The sequence below is a fragment of the Patagioenas fasciata genome, chromosome 1, assembly GCF_037038585.1.
Source record: "Patagioenas fasciata isolate bPatFas1 chromosome 1, bPatFas1.hap1, whole genome shotgun sequence".
NCBI classification, from domain to species: Eukaryota; Metazoa; Chordata; class Aves; order Columbiformes; family Columbidae; genus Patagioenas; species Patagioenas fasciata.
In genome coordinates, this window is record NC_092520.1 from 78,012,939 (window position 1) to 78,033,034 (window position 20,096).

Consider the following 20,096-nt stretch of genomic DNA (forward strand, 5'->3'; position numbering starts at 1 on the left):
ATCCCGTTCCCTGCGCGGGGGCGGCACTGCCGCCGCGCTCTGGGAGAGCCCAACTGCTGCGGGGGTGCAGGGGAGCTCCTGGCCGCTCCGGTCTCAAGGAGGGCGGCAGCCGCAAGCTCCTCCCGCTTCGCCACCCTTCATTGTTTCGCTCAGCAACGACATTAGCCGCTGCGGCGCGGCGCGGCGTGGCTCTAGGACCGCCCTCCTCCGCAACCGCCTTCCCTCCCACCCTGTCCCACAGGAGCCGTGGTCCCGGCCGGAAGCGGCGGGCGGTGCTTCGCGCTGAGCTCCGGCGGCAGAGGCGCTGGCGGCCGAACAATAGTGGAGTGCGGCGCGGGCGAAGCGGCGCGGCGGGGCGGTGAGCGGGAACGGCAACGGGGCTGCCGCGGCTCTGGCGGCGCGTCTGCGCCGCCAGTGCGCGGAGAAGCGAGAGATGGAGAGCCCGAGGATGGAGAGCCCGAGGATGGAGCCTGGGGGGAGAGCGGGACGGGACGGGGCAGGGCAGGGCAGGGCAGCCTCCAGCGGAGGGAAAGGGGTGCGCGCGCGGGGAGGCGGCGGGAGGGCTCGGTCCCTGGCGGCCCCGGACCCGCAGTGCGGTGTGGCCGCTGCCCGCGCCGCAACCCCCGTGCTCTGAAGAAGAAAGTTCCCCGGGACGCTCCCTCCCTCCTTTTCCCCCTCGCCCGACCTGTCGGGGCGGACCGGGGGTTTCAGCGGGAGCCGCCGCTGGGGGCGGCGCGTGGCACTTCCTCAGGCGCGGCGCGGCCGGGGCTTTGCATGGGGGGCGGTTGAAATAACTGTCCCGTCGCTTGTCGCCCCCCTCCCCAGGGCACTATGAACGAGGAGCAGTTCGTGAGCATCGACCTGGACGATGACAACGTCTGCAGCGTCTGCAAGCTGGGCACCGAGAAGGAGACACTCTCGTTCTGCCACGTTTGTTTCGAGTTGAACATCGAAGGTAACGTTGTGTAATAACAGGAGCCGTCTGGTGCCGTTCATAGACTGCTTACCTCGGAGCTGAACGCAAATTCGGCTTGTCTGAACGCCTTCGTAAAGGTTTAAGTTTGAAAACGTCTGTATTTAGAAAGTTTTCTCCCTGGCAAAACTAGTTTGCTAGGTTCCTAAAGAGCTTGTTTTCAGTGAAGGTGGGTGCCCTAGCTGCTGTAGCGCCTGCTGCTGTAGATGTAAAGATCTACCCCCCTTTCAAGAGCTTCTGAAATACCCTGGTGTTCATTTCACCTTCTGGTACTAGAGCTCTGCTGTTAATTCAGGTTGGAAGGTGTTTATGCTCTGGCTTTACTCAGGGTTTTTGTTCAATACTTAAGAGGTGTCTATGTATAAACCTTACTTAAATAGCAAATTTTAAAGTGGAAAAGATTTTTTGGAAGCAGATCAGTGTTTCCCTGGACATAATCAGAGGATTATTTATTTTTGCTTTCATAAGCTGATAATGCATGTAATATGATAAAACTGTATTCATTGCCAAAGCTTCTTAAAGTTTTCAAATTATAAAGGAGGCATTCTGCCCATCTTTTGGAAGATTAACTTTGTAAGCATCATCTCTGGCCTCCAAAGTGGTATTTTTAGAATTTCATACCTTTTTTGTTAAAGAATTTGTCCTTCTTGTTGCTTTTCTTTATGTGTGGATCAGGTGTTGGACATGAATGAGCAGTAAATAAGTTATTTCCCTTTTTTAAGTCAAATAAGGATTTTTTTTTTTTTAAAGTAGAATTAATGTTGCTTGATCTTGGAGCAAAAAAAAGTAACTTGTTCCAGTTACATGAAGTGGTGTTTGCCATTTGTATATGCATGTGACTATGCAGAGTAATCCAAACTGGTACATGGCAATTGAATATGGAGATCTTAATGCTGTTGTGTGAATAGTCCCATTTCTTGATGACAGATAGGAAGAGTTGCTGAGTCTGCAATATATGAGAGTACGCTAAAGGTCTTTAGTTCACATCTTAAGAACAGGCTCCCCAGGGAAGTGGTCACAGCACCAAGCTTGTCAGAGAGGACGCTCTTAGTCATATGGCTTAGTTTTAGGTAGTCCTGCGAGAAGCAGGAGTTGGACTTGATGGTCCTTGTGGGTCCCTTCCAACTTGAGATATTCTATGATACACTCTACACACACTGTACCCAGTGATCTAGTTGCTTATTCTGAACCTTAGAAGCATAAAACTGACTGAGATGTAGGGGTCTGTAAGGAAATCTATTCCTTACAGTGTTTCTGTTGTACATCTGACTTGAATGCATGTGTATGTAATAAAATTTTGTTCTTACCTGACAGAAATCTGAAAAATGTGTTCCAGATTGGAATCACTTTTAAATACTAAATCAGTACAGTGTTTTGTTTTTAAAAAAACCTGTGCTTTTAAAGTCTTTTGTTACAATTAAAGGCAGTGTATTTTAATCTGAACAATACTTTCATACTTCAGTAGTAATTTGTGTGTTTTATAGTTTTGTTTAAAAGAGACATGCTTGTGTATTTGCACTTTTTTATGAAAGTCAGAACAACTGTCTAACCTAATACAGCCTGTCAGTTTTCTTGAATCATCTTACTGCTTTAAAATGATAGGTTTATGGTTCTTGACATGGAGTAGAGATGTTTTCTCTCTAGGCTTTAAAATGAGAAGAAAGCATATTGCTGTAATGAGAATTAAATGCTTTGATTACATTCAGAATCTATTTTTTGTTTGCAAGTATTGAAACAGATAATCCAGGATGCATTAGAAATTGCTGGATGGTTTCTATGCTTGGTTGTTTGAGAAGCTGTAGATTTGTCAAAGTCACTTGTTAGGGATTTACTCTACAAAATAATCATGTGTTTTAGCTTGAACAGTTTTTTGTTTTTTTTTTTTTTTTTTTTTTTTTTCTGAAACTCTTAAGTAGACCTGATAATAGTAAAGATAATAGTAAAGACTTCGTCCGTGGAACAGACTAGTTTGCATCATCTTCTAAATTTTCAGTTTATTTTGAAAGAAGACCACTCAAGCAAAATACTGATGAAAGCTCATCTGAAATTACAGGAATCATTATATTAATCTTTTATTTTGCATAGTAAAATAAAAGCATTAATATCCTTGATCATTTTAGCATCAAAATATCATAATTTCTGATATTCTGTCTTCTGTGTACCACTTTGAGAAGGTGTACTCTTACTGGTTTTGTAGGCAGAGGAGGCTTAAAGGTGGCAGAGATTGTGTAAGTGGCTTCAAGGCTGGTGTGAGCCAGCCCTTTACTGTGCCTATGGTCACGCTCTTCCTGCTTTTGAAGCATTTATTGTGTTCCTGTATTTTTCTGTGACAAAGACTATGATTTATATACATCTAAAATAACAATCTTTTGGCAGCCCTGGGTATGGAATGAAAAGGATAATTCACTAGCTCAGAATGTTATGCTAGATGTTTTCATACTAACCTCCTGCTTATATTTTAATGAAGTTCAGATGCATTACAACATAACTACTTGTTACAGTCCGCTGTAAGTTGTGTCAACTCTACAGATGTGCTGTCCCATGCTTATATGTAAGTGTCATTCTCACTAATAGTTTGGCTGTTTATTTAACATGTTTAAAAACCCAAGCAGTTAAAACACGTACATATATTTTTAAGTAATTCAGGAAGTGAAATGGGCTATCCTAAAAAACTATTCCTGCAACAGCTAGCACAGTGCTTAAGGCTTGCTCATTTTTAGTGTTGATGTGCAAGCAGAACTTCTCCCTCAGTGAAGTGGGAAATCGCTGCTGTTCAGGAACAGGCCAACTATTAGTCACAGCTCAGCATCTTGGAGGATGCTCAAGCACTCCCACTGTTTGCAGCACCCTGTTAACTTCCATGTATGAAATTCTAGAAATAGGCTTCCCAATCTCCCATTTTAAAAGGGTGTCATATTCTAGTACTTTAACAAAACTCTTGAGAACAATTGTTTCTCTTTCTGCCAGCATCTGATTGTTTAAAGTGGTCTATGATAAATCCAGGTGCTTGAAACTGATCTAGTCCAAGGCCACCTGAACCCTTGCTGAAACAGATTTTCTGAAAGGTGTATTATATAAACTATGCTGCAGAAATGTCATTTAGCTGCACTTCATTACATTATAGCTTGGCATTGGTGAATCTTTGTGTCTTCTGACATCTGTGAGTTCAACAGCTATACAAGTTTGCTTGTGTGTAGATGGTAACATTGTTGATCATGTTGGTTAACTAAGATGAGTAATTAGAAATGAGCAAATCAGATAACATCCCCATCTGAAATGATTCAGCAGGCCTCTTCCTGGATCAGTGTCATCATGTGTCTAAGCATTTACCTTCCTGACATTGGGTTGGTTTTTTTTGGTAACCTTTATTATGTTTGAACAATAGCTTGATAATGATACATAATTGGAAAACAAAAAAAAATAATCTTATAGTCCTTTATGGAGAAGGCCCATTGTCGAGGGTTTTGATTGTGGGGTGACAATAAAACCGTGGCAGATGTATTGTTAACCTCCTCTCCCCAACTTCCCCCTTTATAGCCCCCTTCCCACAGAGGACAAGCGATCGGAAGGGAAAGGAGGACAGAGAGAAGAGAGTTGGAAAAATTAAAACTGTTTTACTAATGCTACTAATAAGAATAGAGAAAATAATAGAAAATATACAAAACCAATCTTGAAAGTCTCAGCAACTGCAGAGCCGGCACCTGAAGTTCTAGACTGGACTCTGCAGCCAACCAGAGCTGGATTCAGTCTCTCACTACGCCTCAGTTTGCAGGGACGACTAGCAAGGTCCTCACCTAATGTCGGCCATAAGCAAAAAGGGAAAAGGGACAAGATCCTAGTTATCTCCCACTTTTATATGAAGTATTCATGTGAATGGAATGTTGTACACAGTTGGTCAGTTTCTTGGTCACCTGTTTCTCATTGCCCCTCTTGTGAGATGTGAATCTGTGCTTATCAATAACTTTGCATTCCATTGCTATGTTTACCAAAACATGTATCTGGTTCTCCAGGAAAATGCAGCTAATATGAAAGCTTTAGTTGACAGGCAAATTCACTAAAAGTTAAACTTGTTTTTTAACAAAACCAGGACACCCCTATACAGAAAGCTTAATCTGTGGTCTGCCTTAAATAACTGCCAAGTTTCTGAATGAGGAAGTTAGTTACTGTTTCATAAAACCATTGGTTTTTATCAGAAACTATTTCTCCAGCATAATTTTTTTAATACTAGATTTTAGTCTTTTAATGAAATAAAATTATAGTCTAAATGTGATTGTGCTTCATACTAAGTTTAGTTAATTCACAGAAATCATTTTAAGTGCAGCTTGGAATTCAGCTGTGGTGTCTGTCGCAGAATTTAATCAGGAGTGATACATATGGATTATAGGGTCTGTTTCTCTGAAGTTGACTGAAGGAGTATTGGTGAAGTCAGGAAAGAAGGGAAAATGGGCATACAGAAACAGACAGTCAAGATGCAAATTTAAACTTCCTCCTATTATGTGTCATCAGCTTTTCTTCAGGAACAGGGAAAGAGTAGCTTTCTTGGAGTTTAGTAGTGCTTTAATAGTTTCAGTCTAAACAGCAACAAGGAGGGTGTCTTTAAAGGGCAGTATTTTTGTCCCTGGTGCTCTTACTTTTTCAGCACACTCGGTTTGGGGATTCATTCTCAGGGAAGCTGAGTAAGCTACACAGAAATACTTCATTGCAAGGTTGGTTTTCTGTTTGAAGGATCGTTATCAGATGATTTAGCACATCAGAATGCTAATGTGATTATCAAACTTCAAACTATGCAAAATACGTAAAATGTTAGTGTTCCATGTGTGAAAAACAAAGCTGATTCTGAGTACAGTGGTTTTAAAGTTCTAGAGGGGATTTAGAATATCCTGGTGGTGTGGGCTTGCTGGAGTTTGTTGGCTTTTGTTTGCATTGTGCAGACAAAGTGAACATCAGAGATTGTTTTGTGTTTTGTTTCTCTGAGTAGGTGTCACAGTAGTAATCTGTGGATTGAAACAGGAAACATTTTAAATTCATACGTAACTAGATTGCGTAAGTCAGGAAATCACGTGTTGTCTGTTAGTTTGAGGAAATTTTTTTCTTCTTTTTAATTTCAATAAAATATGGGAAGACAAATGTCTTCTGCTTTTTAATTTCATTATAATATGGGAAAATGATTAACTGATTTCTGGTAGCCAACATATAGTTCTAACAACAGATCTGCAGTTACAGCTGGGAAAAATATTTGAACACACAAAAGTATATGTGTGTATGTATAAAAGCTGTCTGTATGTGTTTATATCAATGAAACAAACCTCTCTGCCTGAGTATGGTGTTCCTATAAGCTGCTTTGAAACCCCAGTTATAGGGTTTCCACATATGATTGCGATGCTGTGTGGAGACAACTGACCTCTCTAATTCTCCTGCTGGGGGCTGTGACCCTCTGGCCCCTGTTTCACAGAGCAGGCAGGGGCGGCTGGAATGCCAGGCAGTCCTGCAGGCTGGAGTTGTTTAGATATCCTCACACGGGAATGCATTGTGCAATGCAGATGGGTCCTTCATTAATGCACGCTTTGTGATTCTCTGGGCAATGTCTGCGGAAGTCCCAGCCTCCGGAACTTAATTCTTGAATGTTTTTGTTCCAGCATCGAACTTGTCTCTGAACATGTTGAAGTTTGCAACAATTACAGTTAAGCTTTACATTATTTGTTACAGGTAATTGATCTATCTTAAACTGGTTTTATGCTGGTGTGTCTTAATGCAGAATTATTTAAAATGCTCTGAATTTTCTGAAATTCAAGAGTACAAAACTGTAATAGGAAGGGAAAATCTGATTGTTTGAGCTCGTTTTTATTCACTCTTTTGCTTATCTGGTGCTGCTAACTATGATAACATCTTGGAGAATGCTAGCTGACAAGCAAACTGGCTTGCTTCGAGTTCTGTTTAGAGTTGAATAACAGCTGAATAGCAAATGACAGTCTGCATCCTAAGTCTTGTAATATAGAAGAAGAGAGAGTGTAAATACTGGGCATGTATTCCCCAGATTTATGTTAAGATAGTTACATTTCCATGGTCATTTGAAGTCCTGATAGACTCATAACATTTGGGGAAATTTCAGGTTGGTGCATCCCAGTCCCCAGGTTGAGACAAAGATGCTATAAACAAATGTCTTACTGCATAGCTTTTTTCCTGTTGAAGTCTATAAAATCTAGTTTAATATCCTCATTTTGTATTCTTTGTGTTTATCTTAAAGGTTTAGTTGTTAAAAGCTGTAAGCACTCGAATTTTGCCCTTTTCCTTCTTACACCCTAAAGAAGAATATCTCGCTGAAATAAAATGGGTTGTAGGGTGTAGCTGAAGGGATTGTAGCTGCTGTTTTAATTTCATTCTGTTCCAAAATATTACACATCCTTATTTTTTTCCAATGTTAATGAAATAATAGCTAAGAAAAGACATTATTCTGGCAACAAACGCTAAAAAATTTCATCCTTGTCCTTTAGGGTAGACTTGTTTCAAAGTAGCATTTGCAGTCCAGGGGTATGACTCATTTCTGCAAACTTGAATGGACTTGTGGAACTGGCTGCAGCTTCCAGTAAACCTCTTAACTACGAATGCAAGTCCAAACATAGTTGGAGATGCTATTCTTAATCTTCTAAGTGCCATATAAGTACTGTCGGGTAATAGTAGGGCTGTGTGGCTAGTTCTAAAGGTACGTTTTTGAATTCTCTGTGTGTAAATTTTGGCAGTTCGTACAGGCAAACAAGTAAATTCAGCAGTTATATTACTTACTGGCATCATCCAGAATGCAGAAATACTGTCTCATGGCTTCCATTCTCTTCTAGGTCAGTTTAACTGATACTTCTTACAAAGTGTGAGGCACATTTAACAAAGTAGTTCCTGTAGCACAGTTTTCATCAGAATGTTTTGTGTTGTCCTATACAGTAGTAAACTCTCTTCTTAGCTAGTGAAGTAGTTTATAGTAATTTTGTAAATATGGTTAAAGGGTCAGTTGGTTCTCTGTTCTGTCATATCTATGATGTCTTTGCTAAAATACAAATGAGCTGATAGAAATGCAGTGGGAGATTATTTGTGTGCACACTTGATGTATGGAATGCACTGGTTTTATTGTATGAAAGTGAGGACAGAACTGTAATGTATGAGCAAGATTTCTAGTCTTTACAAAAAGACTTTACTAGTCTTTACAGGGTGTCTGGTTTTGGAGGTCGAATGATGCTGGCATTTTCCTTCTACCGAATCTAATAAATCATAAAATTTAACTCTCAAATGAAATTGCATGCATACACTTAAAAGTAGCAGTTGGGTTTAAGCCTTGTCAGGCAGATGTATTGGAAATATAAGTCTCTAATGATCCCATTTTTCGGTGTTAGCAGAATTGCACAACTGAAGAATATCAGTTCTCTCCACCCCTTGTCATTTAGATGTGTGGATGGCTTCCTGGTCTAGGTCATCATGGGCTGGTTTTATTTAATGTATTTTAAACAGGTCTTGGGGTCTGCTTTTCCATTATAACAATGCCCCTCTTTCAGTACTCCTAGTGAGCAGACTAATAAGCAGAGGTGGCTTAAAATAGGTTAACATGAACATTTGGTGTCTTGTGAACCACTTCCCTGTCTGCTGCAGGTCGTGGCCCTCTACTCTGGGTAAAGCAAGCTTGAGCTGGTCTGATCTTGGTGTTCCTAGTGAAGACTGGCAGATGTTCAGGAGCTGTTTCGTGAGCTGGCTAAACATCCCTGTTTCCAGAGCAGTACTGGATGCCTGCAAGAAGGGACCTGAGGGGAGCAGCACCTGCAATGTGGCCTGAAAGCCAGGGCTCTTAAAGTAGGCAGCCAGGCCTGGTGCTTCTCACGGGGGGTCTTGCTTACTTACAGGTTTATAGGAAAAAGCAGAGGTGCCTATCACAAACCTTTTTAGAGCTGACCATTTAGAATGAGGTGAATTGTGCTTGAGAAGCACTTCTTCGCTGGCTTTGAAGTCAGTCTCCACAGCTAGCTAAAACTAGAGGTGGGCCTTTTCTAAGTGTTTTGACTTAAACAGATAATTTCACCTGTGTTGCCAATACTATACAAACTTATATTATGAAGTGCATTCACTCTCCTTTGACTGTCCTAATAACCACATGTACTTTACACATTTATGGAAACTATATTCGATGATTCTGTATGTGTGGTGGACGCTTGCATTGTATTGAGAAGGCAGCTTTTCCTTTCTCTATGGTCAGTTATAAATCTTACCCATAAGTATTTCTAAATTCTTTAAAGGGATTTTAATATGATTATAACTAACAAATGTCATAGTACAAGCATAATTGACTATTCATGTGTCCAGAAGTATTCCTGCTAATTTAGGTTCGCTCCATCTTAAATTCTGGGTGTGGGGTTTTTTTTTTCCTTCTTCAGCTGCTCAAGCTGCAGTTATTCACCATTGCAAAACCAATTTGTTTCCAGCATTGCATTATAAATTGCTAAGAAGGGAATGCAGGCTTTCTTAAACATTATTTTCAACTGATGGAGCTGAAAGACCAAATGAGAAGTTTGTTTTGTTTAAAAAAAGAAGAAGAAAATATAAAGAATAACAAATGGAAAACAAACGGAAAACAAACAAACACAACAATGCTGTGCAAGATGAGCAGGCAGGCTAATGATCACTGATTTTTTTTTTTTTTTACTGAAAACATTTGTTTGGGAAGGGATGGGAAATAGTCTTGGTATTCAAAAGCATTCCTTTTGAATTGAACTTGTTCATTATTGTTATAATCTCCAAATATGACAACTATTTTAGCCAGCTTTATGTATAAAAGTGAGCAAACATTTCAACTTAGTTCTGTGTCTTTATTATGAAGAAGAGTTATATGTAGTTCTCAAAGAATCAGTTGCAAAGGCAGAAATAAGCCTTTGTAAGCTTCTTCCCTGAAAATAATAATAAAAAAACCTTTCAATATGATGGAAACTGATCTACTTTCAAGTACAAATGCTTTAAACTGGGTTAGAATTTACTGAGGTGTGATTTCACACCTAGTTATATGGTAAGTATTCTCCCTGCTCTCTGCTGCTTTGCGCTTGTGAATAACTAGAAGTGACAAAAACGTATACGTCTTCATAAATTGCCTGATTGGTAGTCTTTCATTTACAAAGTTATTTTGCAGGAGTAGGTTAGGACTCATATTGAGAACTGTACCAGTATAGAGTAAGAGTGGCTGCCTTGTATAGCTTACAAATTGATCTTTTTTTTTTTTTTTTTTCCTAAATACTAGGCTTTTAAATAAGCAGTCCTGTTTTTAGAAGTGCTAAACATACAAAGATACTGCTGAATAAAGTGATATTTCATATTTTGTTTAGGACATCTGAGTTACCAGAATCAGAAGCAAGTAATGGGTGGTAAACACATTCTTTTATGATTTGTCTTGAGGTTTGGCATCATCCTGTGAATGCTGTTTACTTGAGGAGTGATCTCTGGCATGAGCTTGTTTCCTAGTAGCATCTGCTGTCTTCAGTTAGATATGGTCTTCTAGGTATTATATAATTTTGGTGGAATTTTTTTTTTGCCACAGATGAAACTTTAAATATGAAAGGTAGGACATACTTGAACGTAGTCTGCAATCCTGTTCTTGGAAAGTAAGGGAAGGGACAAACGTACGTATACCTAAAAAAGTGGAAAAACAAATGTTGATGGTTGTATGATTGCTGACTTGAAGAACCAGCAAAAAAAAAAAAAAAAAAAAGAAAAAGAAAAAGGTTGAGACAGATATTAGCAAACAGGAACATTGAGACAGAACTGAAACCCAGTGAAAATCCTCAGGTCTGACAATAGCTGTTTATCAGAGTTACAGTATTACTTCTTGTACAGAACTCTTACCTTGCTTTATTTGTCCCTTTCTGTGTGGTATTGAATGAAGTAATGTGTCTTCTAAAACTGAATCATCTTTATATATCACTTGTTTGATCCATGCCAGTTTACCAGCTGGTAGATTTTTCTACCATTGTGATGAAGGAAAAGATATGAAGTAATCTGAGTGGAGTATTAAGTCTTAGGAAAAAGAAACAGGCATCTTCTGGTCTCAAAGCTGATGGTGTTGCCTACGACAGAAGGACTTGTGTCAAAGAAATGTACTTGCTGTCATACTGGTACGTCATTGCTGGTTTGTGTGGGCACAGCAGCTGCTGTGAATGCTCAGCCCTTGGGTGCAAGTCTGGAAGGTCAGTGGCTGATGCCATTTGCCTTCTTTGTGTAGGAAAGAACTAATTGTCACCTTAGGACAAAAGAAGGATTGAGGGTTGTTGTGTTGGGGTTTTTTGCATGTGTTTGTTGCAGTAGAAATCCAAACCAGTTATTTGAAAGCTGAAGCAAGTCTGTTACCAATTCTATACAAAATGGCTTTGGTTTTGTACGTTTTCTTTTCCTTGATGTATTGAAGAGTGGGGTTTTTTGTTTGTTTTTTGTTGTTTTGTTTTGTGGTTTTTTTTTCAGTGAAATGGGGAAAGATATAAGTTCTGGTCTGGAACAGGGGGGGCAGTTTATTCTTGAATACTGGAAGTGCTTTGTAATAACTTGCTCTGCGTTCAGAAATAGTGACATTATGGCTAATATGTGGCATAGAAATAGCAAAACTAATACTTCTGAAGTAACTGTTTTTTTCTTCTGTAGTAGTTGCTAATTTCAGGTACATCCAATATTACTAAGCTTGATAATATAGATTTCTTTTAGCAGCATGCCTCTGGAGTGGGAAAGGTAACAATGTTCAGAACTCTTTAAAAAAGTCTTAAAGTTTACCACAAGAATTTAAGAGGGTAAGTCAGATGTAACTGAGAATTGTTGTAACATGTAGCTTTCTGTTAATTGCTTGTTAAAGTCTATGATCTGATTTAGTTACCTGTTGCATTTCATGGTTTTTCTTCTAATTGAAACACTTCTGTGCTAAAAGGTGAAATAGCTGCAGCTTGGTTCTTGTCACCTGGTTTTGAAGATCAAATTGCATTATCATATGTTGATTTAAATATTCTATCTCTAGTAATTATTGAGCACTTTCAGCCAGTCATTCACAGATACATTATTTGTTATATGCAGTGAGGAACTTGTTTGACAGAGTTGTGTTTTGTTAAATTGGGAACCCCACAAAAAGTATAGAGATAGTTGAGATAAATGTCACTTTATCTGTTCAATATTCTGGACTTGAATATTGAATCTACTGCGTAGGTGAATCTGAAGAAAAATAAGTATCCACTGAAGTTGTAGAAAATACTTTTGTACTGGAGTACTATTAACTTTCTGAAATAGTCATTTCTCATACCATCTGTGTTCAGTCACCAACAATCCTCACAGATTGTGTTCCTTTTTAACATGCCAATCACTATCAATTATTTTGAAGTTTGAGTAAGTTACCTGCTGTGGCTATTTGAATAGTCTTTGAAGGAGGACAAGCAAAGAGGATAATAAGTATCCATCTTGCATGAAATGGATTTCAGGACAGTTTAATGTTGGCATGTGTTGACAGTATTGGAACTTGCTTCTCTAGCTGGGCTGCAGGCTTGTACCAATGCAAAAACAATAAGACTGAAGTCTGAGTTATATTTGATCACTTGGATGACACAAGCCTGCACAGTGCAGTATTTGTTGAGCAGATGGCTCATAACATCGTCTAGAGAAGATGGGAGTATGAGTGACTGCTCTCAAAATGCTCTTCGCTATTTTTCTATAGAATTTTCTGATATATAGTTAGGATTATTTTACTTCTACATCTTATACACTTGTGTATAGGTGTGATGCAATAAGGACAGACTTAGCAGTTAGTTTCATCTGTGATATCATCCAAAAAGCAAATGCAGGTAATCTGTAAGTCCTGCACTAGAGATTACTGTGTGTAAAACACTTCGTATGCTAAGAACTCAAGAATGAGTGGAATTTCAAAAAATTTCAGTGTTTCACATATACTGGTTTATTTCAGTGATTAGACTGTTGATAGGAAAGCATCAGTTCAGTTTTTCTTGGTTGCTTGTGAGTAAACATTTTGAAAAATTAGTTGAGTATACAGTAAGTTAACTTTTTTCTGTTGTGTCTTTACAGGAGTACCAAAGTCAGATCTTCTACATACAAGATCTTTAAGGGGGCACAGAGACTGCTTCGAAAAATTCCACTTAATAGCAAATCAAGACTGTCCACGATCAAAGCTCTCTAAAAGTCCGTATGCAGAAGTAAAAAATATCTTGAGCAAAAAAATTAACTGGATCATACAGTATGCACAAAACAAGGATTTAGACTCTGATTCTGAAAGCTCAAAACCATCCCAACACCAGCTTTTTAACTTCAGACATCAGACTGATAGAAAATTACTCCCACAGTTTGATTCCCCAGTACCCAGATACTCTGCAAAATGGATAGATGGGAGTTCTGGAGGCATCTCTACGTGCTCACAAACTCTTTTGGAACAGAGTGAATCCAGTGATTTTGGACTTGGTGTGTTAAAAGAGACCGGTGCTACCTTCTGTTGCAGCAGTGTTTTGTGGTCTAATCGCAATCAAGCCCAGAAAGCTGAAAAAGCTGAAGATGATTCACGTACCAGTGTTCACAGAAGACGTCCTCAGTACAGCAGGGAAGAACGTGAGTATATATCTATTTACACACCACCTAGCAAGCAAGGGCATTCTCTGAAATAGCTCTTGACTGCTTTGTGTCCCCACAGGGCATTAATCCACAGCCTGAAATGCAGCTCTTAACAGTTTGGAATTACTATAAAACCTGTGAAGAAAAGGCTACGTGGCTAAGCAAATAGTGTGGAAGGGTTGGTTGGTGTGGGGGTTTTGTTTGGGTGTTTGTTGTTTTTTGTTTGTTTGTTTGTTTTTGGTTTGTGGTTGGTTTTTTTTTTTTTAATTTTCCTGTTAGCTGCACCCCAGTGTAATACAGGACATGCCTAATTTACACAAAAAGGTTACTGTTACGGTTGATTGCAGTCGCTTTAATATGTGAGCCCTAACAGTTGCACAGTCCTGCCTGTGGAGATTACTAAGTTCCTGAAAACAGCCGTCTCATTGAACTTGTGCAGAGAGCTGCCCTAAGCAATAGGGAAATTACAGGTAAGGTAGCAGAGCAGACTTGTGAAACTACGTTTAAAAAAAAAAAAACAAAAACAAAACAACAAACATTCTTAATGTGCATTTTACTAGATTTTTTTTTCTTCTTTTATTGTGTATAAGAAAATGGGAAAACCCGTATGCCACCATGTCCCCTTAAAGGCTGTAGCAGTAAACCAGAGCAATTCTTTTGGTAATACTGAAAGCAGTCGGAAGTAAGTTTTCCCATTATTTAAGAAGCAAGTCGCTAGAAGAAGTCTTTAGAAAAACCTAGGATGTTGCAGTGTCTCTGGCATCAACCTACATGAAATGGGTTAGCAATAAGTTTCTAGAGATCTCTGCAGTTACCATTCTGCTTTTAGAACAGTGCATGGGCCTAAACTGGAATTGTAGATAAGGAAAAGAATTGGAGAGGATTTCTGAATTTCAAAAGACCTGAGAAAGAAGACAAAAATGGTAAAATATTCAGTGGAAAATTAGATAATAAAAAAGAAGGTAATAATGGAATTCAGAATATTGGGAGAGTGAGGGGAAGAGGTATTATAAGAAGTGGGAATCTGTTAATCTAGGCTCCCTTTTTTTAAATAAACTAACGAACCTGTCCCTGCAAATTTCAGTAATTTCACATTCTTTATAAAAGGATTTTATTTAACTGCTGTATGATGCTTCATATTGCATTTGTAGTGGATAGTAGTCTTAAAGCTATAAATCAAAACAGAAACGCTGTACTATTTGACCACCTGTGCTCTGGAGTAGTAAATGGGGATTACATAGATCGGGACAGCAGTTACCAGAGGAATTATGAAAGCTTGACCTGGTTTATGAGGTTATCTAACTGAAGTTAGTGACTTGGAATTTATCCCTCTGATATCTGATTTTGGGACAGGGAGGCTATAAAGTCATTTTGAACACAACCATTTTTTTTTCCCTCTGTTGTGACTGCATAATGCACTTTTGAGGCATTTTTGCTTTGCATTATAAGCATTTAATCTCTTTGCTGTATTTAGCTTTAAAATACATTTGTTTGAAGACTGATTATATAAACTTAGTATTTTAGAGAAAAACTTAGACTTTCTCTGACAGAATTATTATTGATACCTTCTCACTGCAGTACCTCCACTGTAATGACATAGTAGTCTACTAAAAAAAAACATGTTGTAAATGTAACTGTAAATTGCTTGGCCGGTATTGCTTAAGAATTGACTTCAGCCATGGATAGAACAATCTTTTGTCATTTAAATTCAGTGTTCTGTTTCTTCTCTCTTTCCCTTCTGTATAAGAGTTATGTGGCGTGAAACAGTCCTGTCCTGATACACACACTCACACAGACACAAAATGTATGAGCATGGCTATCTGCTACAGTTGATGAAATGCTGATGAAAATAATGAAGAAATGGAAAGTAACATCCTAGCACTGAGTATAAATGGTGAAAAAAAAAAAAATCCTGACATCTTTGTAAAGCTATCAATTGCTATACTAAATCAGGGTTTTCATGGATGTTAAAAATTCTTAACTTAGAAGGTGGTAAGGTGTGAGAAAGGAATTATCAGGTGGAGTGGAGCACCAGTGTACCTGGCTGTTGGAGGAGGAAGGTGAATCTGTTTCAGTGTTAAGTGGCCTCATGTCTTAAGTAGCAACTGGGCGATCTTAGCTATTGTCAACTTCTTTGGTTTGGCAGGACTGACAGAAAGTTAATATCCCGCAAGTGCAAGATATGAGAAAAATTGAAAGAGAAGGCTTAGGATAATCAAATAGTCCTTACGGTTTCAATTTACCATGTATAATCCTCTTGCACTGAGGAATCTGAACAAAAGCTGCGTGATTGCAACATACGTTTTTCTCAAGTATGTAGTGAGTTTTGCTAAGCTGCAGCATTGTTTAAAAACAATATTTAAAAATTACAAGGTCCTTAAAGCTTGTATCAGTGCCCTGTATCTTCCTGTGGTGATCAGGGTTGTTGCTTTTCACTGTGCTGCTGAGAGCATCTCTGCAGCAGCCATGGCACCAACCTGCACCCACCGCTCCTGGGTTGACGGATATCTTGGAACGTGGCCAGTGTTTCCCTACTTGCTGATGGTGATCAAGGGTTGCATACGATACTTTCACAACTCCCTCCTCTGAGGTTTAATTATCTATTTTCTATAAGGATGATCAACCTGAGATACAGGAGAGATTTTGAATATAGTCGTTTAGTTCTTACTAGGAACATAGCACAAAAAAGTAAAAAGTAAACATTTTTATATGCTTGTCTTTGTATCAAACTAAGATTTTATTTTTTTATCATTTGCTGCTGAGGTACTTGTTGGAAACTGTATACATTATTCTTACATACATAAAGCACAAAACTTCATAGCCACAACAGGTAGCCGCACACTGAAAATGCGGTCCAGAAGCTGTTTCCTCCAGGCTTGCAAGTGTAGCAGGACTTACCTCAGAATTGTCCACTTGCCCACAATTAAACAGGCATACTTGCAGGGGTTACACTGTGGAAACCATATTGTGCAGTAAGAGGAAGGTAAAGTATTTAAAGGTCTCAAGCAGTTTACAAGCAATTCTGATTTTGGACATTTTTGGTTTGAGGGCTTAAATTTCCAGACTTTTGATATTAAGAAAAGAGTTTTCCTATGAAGTAAATCCTTGTTTGTCAACATAAAAGAAAGAATTTTCAAACTTTCCACAAATGACTGATAAATAATGTTGCTGCACATCTGTTGGTTGTTAGGATGTAAATAACAATTTGAGAAACTAGGAGTCTGCTTAGGGATGCTTATGTGACTTTGGTATTAGTAATAACAGAATTTATTGTTACAGTGACTGTGATGACTCCTGGAGAGTTAAAGCAACTTAATGAAAAACTGCTCAAGGAAATCCAGGGTGAGAATTTTTCGGTACTCTTTGTTTTGTTTTCTTGTTGCTTTCTAATAAAGAAAATTAAAAAACAAAACAAGAACAAGCAAAAAACCCAACCAAAGGAAAAAAAAAACCACACCACCAAAACATGATGGCTATACAGTTTTCAGTTTTAACTGAAATCTCTGTATATTATGTTTCCATGTTAAACAAACTTCTGGGTGCTTTTATTATGTAACCTCCTTGGGTAAAGCAAACTCACACTTGAATACAGTATTTTCTTGAAGTTTTTGACGGAAATCAATTTCATTTTGAGTTAAAAACTGATCCACCTTGGCTCAGGTCACCTAAAACTCTGAACTGATTGTTGTGTTCCGTTTACAGTGCATACACCAAGCAGTGCTGGAGCCAGAAAAATGTGATGTTCTTGTGCATGAGCCCACTTAAATGTCTGTGCCTGTGTCATATAATGTCCAGCACTGCTGCTTAACTCTGTGAAAATACAGGGACCAAGGGCATTAATCTAATAACATTCTTGCAGATGTTTTTGAAGAGCTGACGCAGCAAGTCCAAGAAAAGGACTCTTTGGCCTCAGAGCTCAACGTCCGTCACATTGCTATTGAACAGCTGCTGAAGAACTACTCCAAACTGCCGTGTCTGCAGATGGGACGAGCAGGGATGAAACCAAATGTCCCCATATAAAGGGGATGAGGAGCTTCTACCCTGCTAGAGAGCTAACTTTGCTTAACAGCATTGGTAACCGTTAAGTACAGCTACACAGATATTTAGAAGCTTTTGAGGGAACTTGGGCAGCTTTCTCTTTGCATTCATAATCCATGAAAAGTCTTATTCCACTTTGGTTTTAAGAAAAAAAGGCAAATATTTTAGGTATTAAAATCTACTGTAATAAGGTTTATTCACACTTAGGGATTATATTATTTTTCCCCGTAACTACGCATGAACCTTGAAATGAATTTTGGTTTGTTGGTGATAATAAAATTGTTTCTAACAAAGAATGACCTGAAGTCTGTAACCCTGCCTCTTTCATACAGAGGAAGAATAATAATTTGAGTATTGATCAGGTCTGATCATGTTACATCCAAGAGAGCTTTAAGGGGAGAACAGTATTAATGAAACTCATGTTTTCTTATTTATTATGAGCAATATTTTATTATTGAAATTTTATACTAAATAAATATCACTATTTTAGGTACTTTTCCAGATCTCTTTATAAAATGTCTGAATTACTGTGTAATGTTCATGCCTTTGTGTATGATTGTTTATCCTTTTTCAGGTCTGTATCTTTCATGATACATTTAAAAAACAAAAAAATATCCTGTTTCCCAAAGAGATGAATGCTAAAGAAAAAATGTTGTGGTGCATCACTTATTTTTATCAGCTTTATAACAAAAGAATTTGGTTTATGAGAGATGTTTAAAAAAAACAACAGAAAAAAAGCACAGCACTTCCTTTAAATTACAAGAAAAAAAAATCCATACTTTGGTTTTAATGCATAGAAGTTGAAGTTGTTTTGTATGTGTGAAATTTTCAATGCTGAAAAATTACTTTGAGAAAACTAAATAAATTTGTAATACTGCGTTACCTTGTTATGAGTTTTTTATAAAGTTAGATCAGACTATGATAAAGTGTTCTCATTTTGAAATGCAAATAGTAATGATACATGATAAAAAAAGCAGAGGCCATTCTGGTTTACAACCTCTATATGTCTACCATACTGAGAAATCTTAGTTAATCTTTGCCAAAATAGTTATCTGTAGAACTGGATTTGTAAAACTGAAGATTGCCTGGGTTGCACTGAAAAAGTTAGGAGTGGATGGGGAGAAACTTCCCTGCCAACCCTCCCTCGCCCCCCACCATGTTAAAGTCTTTGAGTCTTTGTGCTTTCTGATTTGTGTCAATTTAGGTGAAAATAGGGAGTAATTAATTTATATGACTGAGCTGCAAGATTGACTAGCATGAAGAAAGGTTTAGATTTTATTTTAAAATCAAACTGAGAAGCCAAAGTTCAGACTAAGTTTACTGTGGTTCTATAGCGATATCCAGACTACATAGGAAAGATTAATTAATTTTATTCTTTTTCTGTAGCGCAGTTTTGGAAGGGCCCTGAAAAGGAGTTCAGAGCACCTTGAGAGTATGTGCGAGTGGGGACTTGAACTTGTCTGTCTTGGGGTGTTTTGTGGATTGGGGAAAATCAATAATGTCATTGCTTGCATACACAAGCGGGCCTTTAAGTGTGCACTAGCTAATGTTTAATTATAGCTGTCAGAAGGTGGGTTAATCTCCATGTGCAAGACTGTCTGTAAACCTTATTAATACAGTACTAAGATACTGCAAGTCTAAGGTGAGTGGAGATACATTAATGCTGTTGCTATTCATATCCGTGAAAATAATTGTCATACACTCTCAGTGAGGCTGGATCTAGAATTCCCCAGGTGTCTGATCAGACTGATGAGGGTCTTAATTTCACTCCACTGGATAGTAAGGAAAATTAAGTTATACCTAATGCTGTTGTTCAAATTTCTTTACTTTGAGGGTGCCAGAGCACTGGAACAGGCTGCCCAGGGAGGCTGTGGAGTCTCCTTCTCTGCAGGCATTCAAAACCCGCCTGGACACATTCCTGTGCGATCTGCTCTGGGTGAACCTGCTTTAGCAGGTGGGTTGGACTAGATGATCTCCAGAGGTCTCTTCCAACCCCAACCATTCCGTGAAAAGTATAGCATCTACACTTGAAGTCCTTCCTACTACGTTTCCGAGTATTTTATTTTTGTTACATTAGATGAAGGTTTGATCCAAGCAAGGTTGGCGGGGGGGGGGGATTCTTTTGTTTTTTAAGGTGGGTTATAATTAGGAAGGATAAGGACACGTAAGCCATGGACAAACAAATTTATTCATGCTTTGCCCTCAATATGATTGTGGGTTGGGGAAAAGGAAAGGATATACCTAGCATATGTGCTTAAAATAAAATCTAACTGTACAGCTTTTTTTCCTAAGCTCACGATGCCAAGAGGGGGTCAGCAGGTTCCCCAGCTCTCTGGCACCTCTGAACTGGAGTTGCTGCTGCACATCTCTGTAGCCCAGAGGAGTTTAAGAAGATAAACGTGGCTGCGTTCTTGGTTTAAAACAATATGCTATAGAAAATACTCATATACCACCACATGGGTGGGATTTCTTTCATCAT

The 20,096-nt window shown here is 38.7% G+C and overlaps 1 protein-coding gene across 1 annotated transcript; it reads left to right on the forward strand.

Annotated features, from left to right (window-relative positions):
- Positions 1–84: 84 nt before the first annotated feature.
- Positions 85–18,499, forward strand: C1H21orf91 (chromosome 1 C21orf91 homolog). The gene is made up of 5 exons (XM_065829235.2): positions 85–358; positions 826–955; positions 13,043–13,576; positions 16,859–16,921; positions 17,439–18,499. The coding sequence occupies exons 2-5, from the start codon at positions 832–834 to the stop codon at positions 17,597–17,599; spliced, it is 882 nt and encodes a 293-aa protein (XP_065685307.1). The 5' UTR covers positions 85–358; positions 826–831; the 3' UTR covers positions 17,600–18,499.
- Positions 18,500–20,096: the final 1,597 nt, after the last annotated feature.